This window comes from Anoplopoma fimbria, chromosome 21 (genome assembly GCF_027596085.1).
Source record: "Anoplopoma fimbria isolate UVic2021 breed Golden Eagle Sablefish chromosome 21, Afim_UVic_2022, whole genome shotgun sequence".
NCBI classification, from domain to species: Eukaryota; Metazoa; Chordata; class Actinopteri; order Perciformes; family Anoplopomatidae; genus Anoplopoma; species Anoplopoma fimbria.
The window spans coordinates 6,079,487-6,098,026 of NC_072469.1; the positions used below are offsets into that span (position 1 = coordinate 6,079,487).

An 18,540-nucleotide genomic window follows, 5' to 3' on the forward strand; every position below is an offset into this window, starting at 1 on the left:
GCCTGCCCCCTGGTGGTCACTGATGGTGCTTTAGTGTCAAGGTTGGGGTAAAGGTAGTGGGACAGTCATGGAAAGGAATATTTTTTTCAAGCAGAAAGTGTGGAAATTGAAGTTAAACTACAGAAACTATTTTTTTGAATGTATAAATATGTTAAAGGGCCAGTGCTACTGTATATGAGCGTACTTGCAATCCATCCATGTGCACTATTAATCTCCAATATATCATTCCCCAAATGACTGTGGCTGTCGGGGGGGGGGGGGGAATGGGAATTAATTTAACAATAGTTTATTTACGGTTAACTTTGTGTTGTATCGACAATGCTTCTTCATGGGAATACAACCTGCTAAAATATGAATAATTAGCTAACGAGGTGCACAGGATCTATTGTTGATGTAGCTGCAATATCTCTTTGTATATCGTCGGAAAATATAGATGAATTCTGCAATGTTGTTAAACTACAGGACCTCTAAGCAAAATGTTTCAAGCAGAAGGTCAATCGCGGGTTAAAAAAAAAGAGAATCTCTTTCTTGTAGATCACAGTTTATAAGTTTTAACAAATGGCTAACGTTGTTTTTTTTATGTTGTCGCCATTTTTTCTGTCAGTATAGAAAATGGAGGGAACAGAAATCCCAAGACTGGAATGGAACCCGGCATGTCTCAGTTATACACGCGCTGCAACAACTCAACCTGCTCCCTCATGGCTTAAATAACGGTTATTGGTAAAAGTTACTAATGCTTTATAGATCAGTGAAGACTGCTCAACTAATAAAATAATAACCGTGATCACGATTTTTTGGTTCTTACGATTAAATGAACATGATCGACTGAACGTTTAAAATGCGTGCTCCTCAACCAACAGCCAGCCAGCAGGAGGCGATCATTTAGCGAGGCGTAATTACAATTCACGCACGCACACACCACAGGGGCAGCTGTAAAAAAGTTTACTGAATGTTGCTGCTGCAGTCCAGAGTAAAAGAGTAAAATACAGCTTATTACTCGTTTTGTCCGTCTGCTCTCTGTGATATATAAAAGTGCACTGTATTCAGGTGAAGAAGCCTTATGTTGATGCAGAGATTTGTTCATTTGCAGGAATGTAGCACGACATGGGGGTGAAATCGGTGCTCTGGTTATTTAAATGTTAGAGTGCAATAAGATATTTTGTTTCTTAAAAATAACTGAATAATCTCAATACTGATCTAAATAATCCTGATTTTCATTTAAAATATAAGCTTTGGGATCAGTAACAAGCAATTTCATTCAACAATGATCAGTTTTTATCCTTTCTGTGTGGTAATAATGTAGTTAAAATGCATTAAGTCTATAAAGAAACCTTTTCATTAAGTTATAAATGAAGGGTCACAGGCTTCAGTTTCAAATTCTTCTGGTAAAAGCTGAAAGAAAGAGCTATCAGCACTCAAACTTCACTGTGAAGTGATGTAATTGGATTTCAAAGACATCCATCTGACAACTTGCACTCATCATATTCCTTCAAATCTGCTAAAGTATATTTATAGACCAAACCGGCTTGTTTTCTAATCCACTTGTTTGTGTCCTTTATCCAGCTGACTTAGTCGAGTTGACTCTTCGTGTGTCTGAAACCAGTGATGCAGAAAGTTTCATGTTTATGAGCAAAAGTTTGAGAAAATGAACACCAAAAGCTGCAAATTCTAATTCGTTTTTTTTGTGTGATTTAGACATAATTTTACTTCGTGATTGAGCAACACTGAAAGTATACCGTGTAGTCTCTTTTTTAAAGCGGTTGTTTGCGTTGTGGTTATCAGACAAACTATTCACTCTAAAGAACAGTCCCTGTACACCAAAGAAAAACTAAACAGTTGTACTGTGAATCTGTCAAATAGACTTTGTTTTCCGTACGTCATTTCTCCTCGCCTCTGCCTGTCTTCTAAGTTTTGCCCCATAAATAGAATTAAATTACAGCTTGAGACTATTCATTGATTTCGGTCACACCGTTATTTAAACACAGCGGCATAGACTTGAAGTGGGATGAGGCTTTTAGAGAGCTAAAATGTGCCTTCGCCGCCACACAATGAGCCCGAGGCCATGAAACTTCACACTTGATTGAAAAGCCTTTAGAGACAAAGCTGGAGAATTAGATACTGTTTTAAGGAATATACTGTCATCTAAACTCTATCTATGTTTGTTATAGTAGCAGACTGAAGCTGCAGACTTTGCCTTCTCAAATCAGTCACATAGTGTTTATAAAGTTAAGGTGCTTTAGAGACTTTTTTGTGTTCAGAACAAACTACAAATAATGGTATAAATGGGTTTAAGCCAGATCTTGCACCTTTAAAAAACTGACCGCAAAAAACAGTCCGACTGCACATGAAGAGGTAAAATACTGTTTCTAAATTAGAAGCACAGCTTTCTCCGCACATAGCATCAATTTACTGCCGTTTAAGAGGGAGATTGTATTTCAATCTTGAGCTTAAATTTCCTGTGAGAGAGAAAGTGAGTTTAGTGGAGCAACATGGGCTAAATCTAGAGGGAAGTGTCAGATTTTCTCATCATAGCCCCCCCACACAATTAACGCTGATATTTTTACAAGGAACTTTTGACAGGAGCAACTCTAAGATGTTTTCCTTCTAATATAAAAAGTAATTATGTGGTTGATTGGATATTTGGGTGGTGGGAAGCGAAATATTAGGGAATTTAGTGTGAAATAGCATTAAAGAGGCAGGCTGAGTAAAGCTGTGTGCTGATGCATTTCAACTTATATGTGATGATAATCATTCTGTAATATAAAAATGTTGACTATTGACTTTAGCTCCATAAACATTTCGGAGCAAAAAAATGGTGCAAAAAGTATAAAATATACACACAAAATAAAATCATTATGCTCATGGTTAACAAACATCACCATTTACAGTTTTTCTAAATAAAATAGAGCTGAAACAATAACGAAATTTATCAGAAATGATTAATATCTATGTAATATGTAATCATTTTGATAAATTTCTTTGTCTCATGTGATACATTTTAGTTTTTTTTGACAAGACATTTGAGGTTTTCACATTTGACCTTGGAAATAATTAATTAATGATGAAAACAATAGTTTTAAGCCCTAAATAAAACTGTGTTAGATATATATATATATATATATATATATATATATATATATATGTTAGATATATATATATATATATATACACACACACGCTATATGTACGCTCATAGGAGTACAATAAATGTTATGCATACGCCACCTGTTTCTCCGAGCTCATAGAGTGTAAAGCCATCAATCTGGAGGTATCCTTGGAAGCGCTCCTTGTTCACCCATGAAGACAAACTAGCGTCCGTGTACTCTGCAACACAAAGAGGCAGAAGCACAAAAATAAAAATAAAAAAATCAACATTCAGCACACAACCAGTCTACATTAAAAGCAAAGCACAACAGCGTATTGATGCCTGGATTGTAAGAAGATCACAGTGTTTACCTCTTGTGTGCTCTCGAGGGAATAAAGCGGAGCTTTTATAGATGGAGTTTAGATAGACAATGATCAGAAATTGTTATGACAGCTGGCTGCCTCTGGGTTAAGTAGTCTGGGGGGCTATTGCGGGTCTGAAACAGCCGACGGATTGTGAGTAAGAGACGGCAGATTGAGAATCAATCCAGCGGTAAACAATCAGATGTATCAGTTTGGTTGTCTAGACATGAATGAAAGAACATTTCGTCCAGTCTGGATTTGACACGATGAGCATTAATCTCTTATTTATGAAATAGCCAGTTGTCAAGATATTAAAAAGAAAACTGCAAAATCATTCAAAATAGTTGGGTTTTTTTATTATATGATGGCTCAACTAACCACACTTTCACAGCTATTTTTCCTTTCTGTCTTAAAAAAAAAAAAAAAAAAAAAAAAAAGCATTTGGTTTGTAAATGATTCTCCGAGCGTAAATACATTTATTTGCAGGGCAGATTTTTACACATTTGGAGCGAATGAATAATTCAGTAGATGCATTAGGGGGAAAAGAAAAAAAGAGATAAAGTGCAACAAAAGGAAAATAAATAAATAAATAAATAAAGTAAAATAAAGGATTGCCTCCTGAATGTGAACCACATGTTGTTGCTAGCCTAACATCTGGAGGCAACATGCAAACGGTAACCCGAGTCTGTCCCTCGAGGATTTAAATAGGGTGTAAAGCGAGGCTGCTCAAACAGAACTGTTCTCTCCGGCTGGTAAAAGAAGCTACAGGACGCTCATAATTGATGTCAAATGTAGCTGGGACCTCATTATGACATGTTCATAAGTTATCACGACCCTTCTGCTACCGTTACAGTAATTACAGCAACACTGATGACTCCAACGTGGTTCTTAAGCTGCTCCCCAAACGAGCCGGGAGCACGATAATGAACATGACAACTTTAAACCTGAACACGCTTCTAAACCCCCTCCGAGGTCGTAGCTTGTACTAGAATCCAGATAACCTTAATGCAATGTATTTCTCGCTGCTGCTGCTGCGCAAAGGCAGAGTTGTTGTTAAGGCTGCTGAGTCGGTCAATCTGGTAGAAATTCCAGAGAGTTCTTTCCACAGATGTTCTGGCTTTAAAGACAGCATGCAGCTGCCCGACTCCCTTCTCCCAGATGCAAGAGAAAGAGAGAAAGAGAGAAAGAGAGAGGGAGAAAGCGAGATAGCTGAAGGCCCCAAGCTGGGATCGTACAGCCCGATGAAGCTCTACGCCGACTGAACCTGCTTCACCTTGAAACAAATTAGAGCTGCTCTCTTCGCGGGCGCCCGCCTCGCAATCACCATACTGCCCTACAGGAGCCTGTCAGCCCAGAGTTCACACAGCTGGAGACGAGGGGGGGGAAAGGATGAGGGGCAGGAGGGGGAATAAAAACAGACAGGGGGTGGAGGGAGGATGATCCAGTGTCAAGAGTTTCGAGCACGGGGATGAGACAGCTCTGACACGTTTCAAAGATGGAGGTTAATGGCACTGAGGACCCTCCGAGACAATGCAAATAGTGCAGAAAGAAAACCAGAGGGAGAAAGGTAGAAGAGGGGGAGAGGAGGGCGGAAATATCAAAGATGATTCAGACAGGGTGAGACGCAGAGGGAGGCAGAGGAGGAAAAGATTGATGAAAGAAAGCTCAGTGAAATGACAGAACATAGTTGTTTTTATACTACTGTATGTACAAAAAGGAAGGAAAATGATATAGCTAGTTGCAAAACTGCAACACAAAAAAGAACATCCACAAAGCAACAGTGAGTGATGGGGAGCATGTGGAATAAATCAGCTCCTTAATGTGTAAGAAAGCTGGCTCTTTTTATCACGTTCTCCATCTTATTTTAGCACGTTAGCAAGTACAACCGATCGCTGAATAAGTCATTTTTTGACGACCATAAAGGTTACAATTAACTTCCATTAACTGAAAACGCACTGTGAAACGGTTACATTTCTAAGAAAAAAATACTGACAACTCCCAGGCCGAACAACGCCATGGTAGCCACCTGTCACAAGGTAGCCACGCCCTACAGCATACTCTGCTTTTTGGTGCATTTTACTCTAAATGGGACCATGATTAACTAAATGACCATCATGCTGTATTGAAGAAGACTTGAAAGTAGCAATTGAAACCATAAACTCTTAATGTTTACTGAGGTCTACCAAAGTGGAATATACCAACAGTCCCAAATAAAACTAATGAAGAACACACCTGGATTACAATCCAGTAAAGATGACCCTTCACCATGTCATTCATTCAAATAACCAATGAAGTGAATTGTCTCCATGTGTGCCGTCACAAATTGTCACATAGCATCAGTGTGTTATTACCTCGTCATCACATTCATGGACTGTTAAGCCGCCTGTCATTTAAGTGCTACCAATAAACACATGCAAAATAGTGCTACCTCACAGCTGGCTGTGTTATGTACATTTCCATACAAGGAGTGTCGGGGCCAAACCACAAACCACTGAAACAGATTAACAGAGAGCCTGATGTGTATTAAAGGGAACATTTGCCATCTTTTATGTGGATGTCCAGTCAGGGCTGATGGTAAATATAGTCCACTGAAGAAATAGTGTATGCTGTATTGACCAAGAAAGCTGATTTCTCCCGCTGTGGAGCTGTGCTTACATGTACCAGGATGCATTGCATGAGAGTGTCAAGTTCGCTACGTCTGATAAATAAACTCACAAAATCTCAATATTCTTTCACCTAAACAGAAAAACACAACCTTCTGAATTCAAGTTTCTCAACAGCCATGTCTTTTTTTTGGTCTTTCCATAGTTCCAACTTTCAACAAATTGGTCAAAAGTCCACTTTGGTCAAAATAAGTTAATTCACAGAGTACGATGTTGTAATATGACAACTCTACACTTGCTCTTATTCCTTATTAGCAAATCACATTCACAAATATGGCCGAAAAATCGCCACTGCTGGTCCTGGTTCTATTTCCAAGTTCATCTTCGGGATCCTGATGAAGTTCTCCAGTAGACCTCGGTCTCCAGTGTGGAGGAAAACCTTCATGCGTAGTAACGAACACACAGCTCTCTCTCTCTCTCTCTCGCTCTCTCTCTCTGTCTGTGTTGTCGTTGGCGATAGCATCCATTATAAACCGCCCACGCCTACATTCAATACAGGATAAGGATGATTCTGTTGGCATCGAAGTGCAATTTTAGCCAGTTGGTGTTCTCTCTCTCGGCAGCTCAGGTTCTGGAGGTTCTCCATCAACCAAAATACTGTAAAATCTACTCTGTTAAAATCCTCGTCCATAACATCCTCTGCACTCATATTTGGGATGCCATTTTCGCTGTTTTAAAACGTAACACAAGCGAACAGAACAAGGATGTTTTTGAGCGGCATTGCGCCCAACAGCTATCAAAGCTGAAGTAGCTCTTCTGTAGTTCTTCCTTGATTCCGACAACGTCAAATAACATCACTGGAAGGAGGACAACAGATTATGCAGCTGCTCCCCAAAGACGTAGGGGAACATAGGCCAGAACTGAAGACGTTTTTCTACATCCGGACTCAGATGGATAGAGACATTGTTGAAAAATAGGAGACTCAAAAACATCTCTGGAAAAAAACATCGCTGGCGAGTGCAAACAGCATGCTGTGCAGACTAATATACATCCTAATTATATCTTTCTGTTGTCTTCTTACGGTGCCAACATGTAGCCCAGTAGATTTCGCTGCACACACCACATGATCAAAACCATATGGGCCTTGAAGCGAAAACAACAGTGCAGACCTGTACAGCAGTATGAAACTGAGTATTTGGTTTATTAAATATGTATGAGCTCGAGCCTCCGTGTTGAACTATATTTTAACAACGCTCTTCAAAAAGGATTTTTTTCTGCTGTTTGTGATGTGCACTAAACCAATCAAAGCTCAACTAAATGTCAAACATCATTTCACACAAAGCGGGAGGCCGTGTTTGGACAGTGCGGCTTCGCTCTATGACATCTATTGTTTAGAAACACAACAAGTCAGACATGCACAATAAGGACAGAAAACATGCTCCGAATTTCTACTAAGCAGATTGAATCTGAATCACTAAAATAAATAGAAAAACAAATACAAGGGGGAGATGATAAAAGTTGCTTTTAAGCCTCTGTAGCTGGTAGATTTAAAAACACAGCTAATGAATAATGTGTGTTATTCATCCAAACACTTTAATTGACATCATAGTCGGCCATAAAACAGTGTCACTGGATGACTATGCAAAAGATTAGCCAAATAACAGTCGATAAAAAAAAGTGCCTGAGAGAACTTCCTGCATAAGGTGCCTCATCCAACATCCAGTCAGTGGACTTTCACTGGGACCAGTCCTCTGTGAGACGCCGCACAGCTGGAAAGAAACCAGATGCTGAGGACCACAGATTGTAAAAATGGAATCGGGAAAACTATTTCTCTAATGCAGAGTGGGGGCAATTTCTTTGCTGTCATTGTAGGTAAGTGCTTAATGAGCTGTACTCTCATTATATTTCATTTCCAGTTTCACCTACAATAACCGGCGCCTTTCTTCAACTATTTCCAGAGGCTTGAAAGGGGAAGGAGGAATCCGCTCTGCGAGGAAGGACACAATCATGTCATTTCGCCACGATGCTCCCGTTCTCAGCCCCTGACAAGCTTAATATGCCGTCGCCATGGCAATGCTAGACATTCGCCACATCCTCCGTATCAAGGTCCTGGAGGACTCTGCAGAGTGTGGAGTTTTTGTTATCAACGTCTGCTGCGGCGAGCCTCTCCTGCTGCATTTCTGGTGCAGGAAGCCCCCCTTCCGTAACGGTCAGGTGGAGCAGACGGACGTGAGCTGGCAGACGGCGGCGGAGGTGGATTTCGTTCTCCGGGCGCTACACCGTCAGCCAAATCTGCCCAACAGCCACTACTGGGGCCCGTTCGTGTTGTCATTGTGCCTCGACGCCCTTCCCTTCCGATTCCGCCTCCCGCCTCGGGCCCACAGCGACAGCAGAATACAAGACATCATGGGGGAACGCGGTGAACTCAGGTTGTTGCGGTAAGAAAGCTTCAAATTAGGCAACAGAAGAAATAACGCAGCTCCTCTAAACCCCTTATGTCACACATGACGCTTTTCCAGAGGCTGCTCCAGTGATTCAGTTCTTGGCTTTAAGTGACTGTATACACGGTGCCAGCTCTGCACTGATTTCCTTTGGCCTTAGCTGTGGTCTCTCACGCCCATCCACCCTGACCTGCTATGTACGTCCGCCCAAAGACAAACCGCCACAACATCGCTGGCCTCACCGCACACACACAATAGTGGGCAGAGCCCCGGGTGTTTTATGATGGGCCAGGCACACCATAACTCAATGTGGTGAGGAAGATGAAAGAACAGCAGCAGAGACCGGAAAACTAGAGGAACACAGCTCGAGAAAACAAGGATCGGAGGAGAGGAGCAGTAAACAGAGAGCAACCTACAGGCCCTTTAATCATTTTCTTATGCCTTTGTGTGACTAAATGAACAAAACTGCAGTGGATGAAGACATGGCAACACAATACTCACCATCATAGGTAAAGTAGGCCCCATCTTTAAAGACCACAACGGCAGGAAGCTCTGGCAAAGTTACTGACTGTTGAAAAACAACAAAAAGATATTTAAGTCAAAACCAAGTTCTATAAAACATTTTGTACTCTTTAAATGTAAGTGCACCTGCAAAAAATGTGGGACAAGACTGTTGGCAGCAGAGCTTTGCAGCAAACTGTGAAACTTGTCCTGTTTTGCATAATGCAAACACAGCATGCAAGCCTGGTTTCTGTTTATGCAGTCGAGAGAGGCGATGCTAAAACAATTAATTATTTACAATTTAGAGAAATAGCAAGGATAGACATCAACAATAAGATGCCGACATAAATATGGAACTCTTCGATAGTGATAACAGTGTTTTTGTGTTTACCTCTGGAAAGACTTCCTCTGGTGCCGAGAAGAAATAAGTGTAGACGATGAGCTCAGAGGCGACGTCGTTGTACTTCTCCTGCAACGGCAAACAAGTATATCAGAGTGCACACAATGGCTTTCAATAAATCTGTGTTAAACAGCTGCAATTAGGGTCACTACAAGGTATCACACAGAACCTCTTCTTTGTTAAAATATGTTAGAACAGCAGCAGAGCTTCTATCATTTAGTCAATACACTGTTTAAGCATTGCTCTGAAGAAGCTTGAATAAAAAAATAAAAACCTTTGAGTCATGTCTTTCTGACATTAAACGATGCTTACTTTGAGGGGAGACTCCCCACCGACATACACAAAAAGCACATTGTGTCGTTTCATCATGTGCTCGAACATCTGCTTGCTGGGAAGCGCCCTGACGGCCGGTCTGCAGGGGGAAATAAAACCCTCACTGATTAGTTCATTTTAATGAGTGAAATCCGTTCAGCACATAAAAAAAAAAAAAAAATGGCACACTAATGCAATAACATTTGTGTTCTTGATTTCTGGGCTGGTGGCGCCACCTGGTGGAGATTCAACAACAAGCAGCCCTGGAGTGAGAGCCAAGCTTTTGATCTACCCCTCTGTCACGGATCAAGCTTGATTTCCCTCAAGGAGGAGGAAAATCTGTCAGGCACTTTTGATACAGTGGCTTAAACTGGAGCTTCGGGGGGGGGGGGGGGAGGAGACACCCCATTGAGCTGTGAAACAAATATGGCCTCCATTGATAAGCTCGCTTGGATGGTTTCCTATTAGTACAGCTGTGAAATGAAGGAAGTTCTACTCAATAATCAGTTTCATGTATTTAGTTTTTTTGAGGCGGTGATCGAAGGCTCACCCTGCCACCCTGTTGGCAAACTCTATGATGTCATCTTTTGTCCGTGGTCCTTTGTAGTTATAGGCAAGATCCCCCTTTAACCTGAGGAGGAGAGACAGAAAACAAAGCCACAGTGAGAGGCTGGTAATTGAAACGTAAAACCGTTCAGTACCATTTGTTATTTTGGGGTTATTAATTCGCTGCCGGGTGAAGACATTTTCGTGAGAATTTAATTAAATTGGAAAAAACAATTACGTGACATTGAATTTTGCATTCAGGATATTGGGATTGTCTGAAAAACCTCATTCAGGGAGGAGAGAAAAGGGGAACAAAAGATCAGTCAATGGACAGAAAAAATTAATCAGCAACAATTTTGCCGTTCAATTGATCGATTTTGTCGCTTAATTAAGCAAAGACGGTAAATACTAGCTGGTTCCAGCTTTCAGAATGACAACATTTTGATGCTTTTCTACGTTCTATACACTTCTTGGTCGCTTTCTTTGGTACGCCTCTGTAATACTGGGAAGGTATTAGACTGCACCCAGAACAGGCTGAGTTCTTTGTGGCATTGATTCAATAAGAAGCTGGAATCTGCGGTTTTATTTGATGCACATCCTTGCTGCAAATCTCCCTTTCCACCACATCCTAAAAGATGCTCTGTTGAATTGACTACTATTGAAGAACTGATGAACGGCATTGTAAACAGAATATCTTTGGGTGACAGAGACCTGGGCCTCTCAAAACCTCTTAGAAACATTTTCAACCTTCTTCGGGGGCCACCACCATCAAATGTTTCCGAATCCAGATTGAAAACAGATTTACTTTCTCTGGCTTTCTCTGTTGTAGGTATGTCAATCTGTGTTTTGTCATTGTATCATTTGTCATTTTCTTCTCTTTTTTCCTTTTTAACTGAGTAAAGCACTTTTGTCAACTTCAGGATTGTTTTGTAATTGTGCTGAATAAATAAAACGGACTAATTGGCAGGTATATTACATTGATTAAAAAACAGTAAAAGAATAAATAAAAATCTGACAGATTAATCGTTAATGAAAATAGTCATTAGTAGCGGCTCTACTTTAGCCCATTATAGACATCACCTGTCTTTGGCAGTATGTGAGCATTATAACGACAACCTGTCTATTTCAAGGTGATGTGATGCAACAAATCTCTCAGGAAAAGCTTATTCATCACTAAAAGGTCAACTTAATCTAAATCCTCTCACCTCCAATGAAAAACAAAAACTAATGACTGGCCAAAATAAAAAAACCTGCTCAAGCTCCTCCAACAGGCAGAATGCATCAAAGATGGCTAAGGTTACATCAGCCCACGGGGGTTAATGAGCTCGGGGGGGGGGGAGAAGTCTAAATCAAGCCTCCTCCTGTTACCGAGGGGAGATTTCTGGTGTTCCTCGATGGATGTTTCATCACTTGCTCAGTTTGATGTTATGAACCCTGCCGTGTTCATGTGGCAGTTTTCCCAAATGAGCTTGATGAAACTAAATGGGGAGCCCATTAAGACAGCGTGCAGATAAATGATTCTGTATCGAATTCATTGAGGAACGCTCGCTCTGCGGGGTGATCATTTCTCTCAAGTCAACATGAGTTGTGCTGCTGAGCAGCTGGCGTCTACCTACAATCATCCATTCTATTTTTTTATTTTTTTTTTAAACGTCACTTGCACTTCAGGAAAGATGAAAATGAGGAATCAGTTGATGCAGTTCACAAGTGGATGTAGCACCAAACGTGGATTTATCAATCAATAGATCAAAAGAGAATGAGAAAAGCAAAAATATAAGATTGAAATTTAAATAGCTGAAGCTGATTTTAAACAATTTATGGCCCAAGAAATGTATAATTAAACTTGAGTGTCGAACCTAATACGAATTAGCCCAAAAAGGTGTGGACGGAGTTTGTCACTTAGTTGGGGCCTTAAGGACGCAGCAACAACACCTCGTTCCCTCCTGAATAAGTCATCTAAGGGCATCTCAACAGGCCAGACCTCAAGGGAGAAAAGACAAGAGTGTAAAAAAAGATCCTGATAATAAAACCATACAAATTTAAGTTAATTCACTTCATATAATAAAGTTTAACACCAAATTATGGCCTCAAAAAGTTAAATCAATGTCTCTCTGATATAAGCTTAATAAATACTTAAGACTAGAGGCTCCACAGAAACAGTGTTATCTGCAGATATATTGTACTGAGCTTGTTATCGTTCCGTCTTAGGACCCTGTAGGTCCGTACAAAATTCAATAAGCCTTCTAATCTCATATGGATTTCTTTAGGCCTTTTCAAAAGTTGCACTTCGTGGCTAAGAAAATTACAGCAAAGTGAGCATGGTATTTCATTTATGATTACACAAAGTTTAAAATCAAAGTAAACAGTCAACCGCGGCTTTAAAGTTCATTATGTTTACAAAAGATTAAAGTTAAAACAGAGTAATCTCTTATATATTATATTAAAATATATATATTATTATATATATATATATATATATATCATTTTTTTGTCACTTACAGTTTTATTGTGGGGTATCCACGAACACCGAACTCTGACGACATTCCTGCAATTTAGAAAACAAACATAGCATATCAGACAAAAAAGCGAATATTTTGAAGAACCGTCTTTGTCTTCAAAGTGTTCGATCAGGAAAATGATCAAAGGAATAGTTTGACATTTTGAGATATTCTCTTTTGTGCCAACAGTCAGATTCAGAAAAAATGAACACGGGCTGAGCTAATCTAACAGACTATTTTATCTGTAGGCTTATATTTAACAGACTGATCATGAGAGAGGTACCAACCTAAAGCTCATCCAACTCTCCGCTACAATCGAATAAGCATATTTCCCTAAAATTCCTTTAAAAGCCCTGTGGCTTAAAAAAAAATAAGGTTTCAGTCTGTCAATCAGTAGATTAAATGCGTCTGTGGATTACTCCTTAAACACAGTCTGCATAATTAAATGGAGGATTACTGTAATTTTCCCTCACAATATTAATCTTTCACTGTATGATTATTGTGGCAAAAATATGACAATAACATAATATTGATCATCATAATGTCACAACAACAAAACCAAACCTATATTTAATATTGTTTATGGTGCTTCACCATGTTGTTGAACAACACAGTCAATTAGTTTGGTCCGTCTTCGTCTCCAGCACATGAGATAAATCACCCGGGGACAAACGGGCAGCGAGGGAAGCTCCTGAAGCGCTTCATCGTTCACTCACCAGAGTAAGCGGTGGCATCCATCTTTCCCACGCGGACCGGCGACCCGGAGCTCTTCAGCTCCACTCCCACGTCGTGCCATACTGGCTCGAGTTTTTTACAGTAGCCGCACCACGGAGCATAGAACTGGGGGGAAAAAAAACAGGAGAATAAAGCGGCCTTTAGATCGTGTGCAACATATTGTCAATATTATGTTTAATCATGCAAAATACACCACTATATGTAAAGTAAATAACCAAATCTCTATTCTTTTAGAATCACACACACACATTTTTGTAGATTACTGTGCTGAATTTTGAGTGTGAGCCACCGCCCACTAAAAAAAACATTAAAAAAGGATTTTCACTTCAATTTCATCTTACACCAGAGACGATACTTCATTCACCATACTTAGTTTCACCTTATTTGACAACAGGACTTTTAAAAGCACACCAACCAGATGAAATAAATGGTAGTGCTTCTACTGAAAGGGGCTTAAACAATTCTCTTGCCTTTTTGTGTATCTGAGCTTTATTTGCACCATTGTTCTTTTATGTGATATTGTGTATGACCTCCGGGATGGATTCTTTTAGTACAAAAGGACAACACTGGAGCTTTAAATAATGGGAACAACAGTCTGGATGATCTGAATGCACTGCTGCTCATTAGGACCAGATAATGGGCTATTTAAGACACATCTTTAACCTGCAACAACTGATTTGTTTGGCCACTTGAAGGTCGTCAGCGGGTAGCCATTCTTCACTGATGTTTTGGCTCATTAACACCGGAACATCTCTGGGTGGTTGAGCAGCGGTGCCCCTGCAGCAAGACCTCAGATCCTTAGTTTCCCCACGCTTTGTCCTTATTTCGGAGTCAGAGCTCCCTCGTTCTGCCTCCTCTTCCAGAGCCTTCCTCATCTTAGATCTTGCGATCTCTAGGGCTTGGATGGATGTTCCAGTGTAGCCTCTGCAACCAACCTCTGAGCTGTTACAGAGGTGCAGGTTAGGGTGACCGGGAAGGTAATCGTCGTCTCCCACGTTGTCCATTTCTGTTGTTGCTGTTGGCTCAAAGCTTTAATTTTCTAGCTCTGTCCTTGCATCTATACCACTTCACAGATCACAAGGTCTTTCCTTCCTTATTTGTGGCACAGCTGCGTGCAATTCCCTATCCAGCACCTGCAGCAACTCAACAACATCCTGGTGTTTCATTCGATTGTTGGACTGGTCTACTGTCTGCTTCACATTCCACTTGCGTTCTATGCAAATTTGGTGTTTTGGACAGACAGGCAGGCAGGCAGGAGGTCAGGTTAGTATCTGAGCTTGAACAACAGCCTCACCTTCTCCTGTTTGTTGCCAAAGCTAATGGATTTCATTGCTTGTTTAAGAAAGGAGATGCACTTATGACTTCTGGTGACTAGTAGTTCTCTTGAATACCTATGTTGAATACACTTCCTGTAAGTCGCTTTGGATAAAAGCGTCTGCTAAATGACTGTAATGTAATGTAATGTAATTTCAGAGGAAGCTTAAGGGCGTTTCTCTCAAATTAAAAAAGGAACCCAGCCATTTACAGATTTAGTTAGCTGTTGACTTTTGAGTAAAAACCGGTTGTGAACATAACATTGACATATTGTACTTTTAAGTTTATATGATGAACTTGTTATGAAACAGTTACTTTTTTTACACATCCAGCAGTTACTTTTCCATTATTCACTCCAATTTTAGCTCTGTTTTTGGTCTCTACCAACTGCTGAGGGAGGTATCTGACTGGGACTAATAAAGGATTGATTATTATTATTATTCTTAAGCTGCTAAATGCTCCACTTAGTTAACTAGCTAGTCGCTAACTGTGTCTGTGTGCGGGTTGATGCCGATAAGGGCCTGTATGGTGGGTTTATTGTTTATCATTTTGGCCATTTTTGCTGCTAATAGCTAAGTACTACTGCTGGTAACAAGACTGACAACAGCTGGTAGACTAAACCATAGAGTTAATGTGCCATAAAGCCAAAAGCAAAAAAAAAGCTGGAGTTGGCTGACAAATGATCTGTGGGTTAATCACCGGAAACGAGACTGTGTACTATACGTAAAACATTTGATTCATTGTTATGATAAGAAAGTGATAAGTGGAGCTTTAAGAATACACATACAGCATGTAACTGGCAGGAATTCAGGTCAAACACTTGTGAATTAAGTTGTAAAATATTCCATAATTGAGTATGTAACAGAAAATACTAATATTTATATAACCAGTTGACTCAGTTGAAGCTTCCCAGGACAAGGACTCATTCTTTCAACCCAAACTAGGAGTGAAAGCAGCTTTGGGAGCTCAGGTTTGCTTATATGGACCCAGACACAAACTCTGATATAAACCCATCAGAGCCCCTTGGCTTTGCCCCGCATGCATGACTTCTCATTCTCTAATCACAAACACCCGGCCCCCCTCGGGCCCCCCATCCTCCTACAGCCCAGCCCGGCCGCTGCCACTTCCGCAAGGGATGATCCGGACAGTGGCGTGCTGGATATGAATTAAAGCATAGCTGAATGGACCCAGACTGGTATTAGTGTGTGTGTGCATAACGGCAGACTTACATCAACCAGCCAGATATCGTCCACTCTGGTGTCTTTAAATCTGTAGGAGAAAAAAAAGAAGAAGAATGAATGACAGTTGGATAAAGTTAGCCACGACATCACAAGATTTGTGTTATATGTTAAAACATAAAAAAAAATAATGCCACAGCTGACAATAACTATTCAAGTTATGAGAATATGAGTTATTATCTGTAAAAAAGAAAAAGCCACTCAATTACAAAATTAGAGGATCTCACAAACACAAATACACAAGGGACAAAATCTCCACAGACTTCCCACCACCGGCATCCAATTAAAAAACACACAGTGTAACTAGAAACCTGATATAACATCAAGACTTCATCCTATTCTTTTTTCTGATTTCAAAACAACCCTCTTATGTTTAATTGTAATAATATATAGCCTTTTGGAAATGTGATGAACCCTGCAGATATGGAAAAATTGCACAAGCCAAACTTGAGTTTCTCCTCTAAGAGAGAGTAAGTAAGCACTAAACTAAACTGAGATTAGTTTGTTAACCCACATGAAGGCTGTGGGTATACTGTGGGCATAATCTGCATTTCATGAGCACGCTATAAAGCCACAGCAGAAGCAGGAAGGTGACACATTGAAGCAGGGCTGCATTACTTACGTGTCATCTAAATCCTCCACAAATGCAAGCACTGCTGAGGCCAGGAAAGCTGCTACAACTGGAACATTAAAAACAGAAAACAATGCATGTGAATAACAGCTTTACAGTCTGTGTGTTGTGCAGCCCTGCAGCCTGAAACCTCATGACTGGAGCATCAGCAGCTAAAGCTCGTCCCACATCACACTGAGCATCAATTTTCGACAACATTAACACTGGATTTATTTGCAACAACATGTAGAGTGTAGCACTAAATGCACATGGAGTAAAAAATGGGGTTACGTACCGCCGCAAATCAGGGAAGCTTTCACTTCTGCCATCGCTTCGAGTGGAAACAGCAAGCAGGAAATACAGCTGCTAAAGCGAGCCGGTGTGCGCATGCGCGGGAGGTGACGCAGACGCCCAGAGGCTGCTGCTTCTTCTTCTTCTTCTTCTTCTTCTTCTGCTTCTTCTTCTGCTGCTTCTTCTTCTTCTTCTTCTTCTTCTTCTTCTTCTGCTTCTGCTTCTTCTTCTTCTTCTTCTTCTTCTTCTTCTTCTTCTTCTTCTTCTTCTTCTTCTTCTTCTTCTTCTTCTTCTTCTTCTTCTCCTGGTTTTATTTTAGTAATGTTTTTAAAAAATAAAAATTATAACTGCTGAGTGATTTCAAATATATATGTTAATATTTGTATATAATAATAATAATAATAATAATAATAATAATAATAATAATAATAATAATAATAATATTAGTGCATTTGATTTGACTTTGGAGGTAAAAAAATAAATAAAAATACCATCATAACAAATTAATTAAATGTGTTTTTAGCTTTTTCTGCATTTAATGATTGTCAATAATACCATATTATCTACTTATTATCTACCATATTATCTACTTATTATCTACCATATTATCTACTTATTATCTACTTATTATCTACTTATTATCTACCATATTATCTACTTATTATCTACCATATTATCTACTTATTATCTACCATATTATCTACTTATTATTACTTATTATCTACTTATTATCTACCATATTATCTACTTATTATCTACCATATTATCTACTTATTATCTACTTATTATCTACTTATTATCTACTTATTATCTACTTATTATCTACCATATTATCTACTTATTATCTACTTATTATCTACCATATTATCTACTTATTATCTACCATATTATCTACCATATTATCTACTTATTATCTACTTATTATCTACCATATTATCTACTTATTATCTACCATATTATCTACTTATTATCTACCATATTATCTACTTATTATCTACTTATTATCTACCATATTATCTACTTATTATCTACCATATTATCTACTTATTATCTACCATATTATCTACTTATTATCTACCATATTATCTACTTATTATCTACTTATTATCTACCATATTATCTACTTATTATCTACTTATTATCTACCATATTATCTACTTATTATCTACTTATTATCTACCATATTATCTACTTATTATCTACCATATTATCTACTTATTATCTACTTATTATCTACATATTATCTACTTATTATCTACCATATTATCTACTTATTATCTACCATATTATCTACTTATTATCTACCATATTATCTACTCATTATTATTATTACTCTTATAACAAATTAATTAAATGTGTTTTTAGCTTTTTTCTGCATTTAATGATTGTCAATACTCACCACAAGGTGGCGCTATAAGATAATTAACACGGGCAGCAGGCCAAGCTTCCATTGCTTGTATTATTTATTTACTTTAAGTTAATGCTACAGTCCTGCATTTAAAATGATAGTGTAGTATTATCAGCAAAATGGGCTATGTGGGTATGAAAAGTAGTCTACTCAACATTATTATGTTCATATTATCTACTTATTATCTACCATATTA

At 39.1% G+C, this 18,540-nt stretch overlaps 1 protein-coding gene across 1 annotated transcript in view; it reads right to left on the reverse strand.

Annotated features, from left to right (window-relative positions):
* LOC129110546 (protein disulfide-isomerase TMX3-like) overlaps window positions 1-17,205 on the reverse strand; it is a 34,665-nt gene extending 17,460 nt beyond the window's left edge. The window contains exons 1-10 of the mRNA XM_054622639.1: window positions 16,941-17,205; window positions 16,658-16,715; window positions 16,027-16,066; window positions 13,465-13,588; window positions 12,750-12,795; window positions 10,255-10,335; window positions 9,705-9,804; window positions 9,384-9,461; window positions 8,993-9,059; window positions 3,226-3,324 (exon numbers count right to left, since the gene is read on the reverse strand). Coding sequence (XP_054478614.1) covers window positions 3,226-3,324; window positions 8,993-9,059; window positions 9,384-9,461; window positions 9,705-9,804; window positions 10,255-10,335; window positions 12,750-12,795; window positions 13,465-13,588; window positions 16,027-16,066; window positions 16,658-16,715; window positions 16,941-17,034 — 787 coding nt within the window. The 5' untranslated portion in view covers window positions 17,035-17,205. The remainder of the gene's footprint in view (window positions 1-3,225; window positions 3,325-8,992; window positions 9,060-9,383; window positions 9,462-9,704; window positions 9,805-10,254; window positions 10,336-12,749; window positions 12,796-13,464; window positions 13,589-16,026; window positions 16,067-16,657; window positions 16,716-16,940) is intronic.
* Between the last annotated feature and the right edge of the window lie 1,335 nt (window positions 17,206-18,540).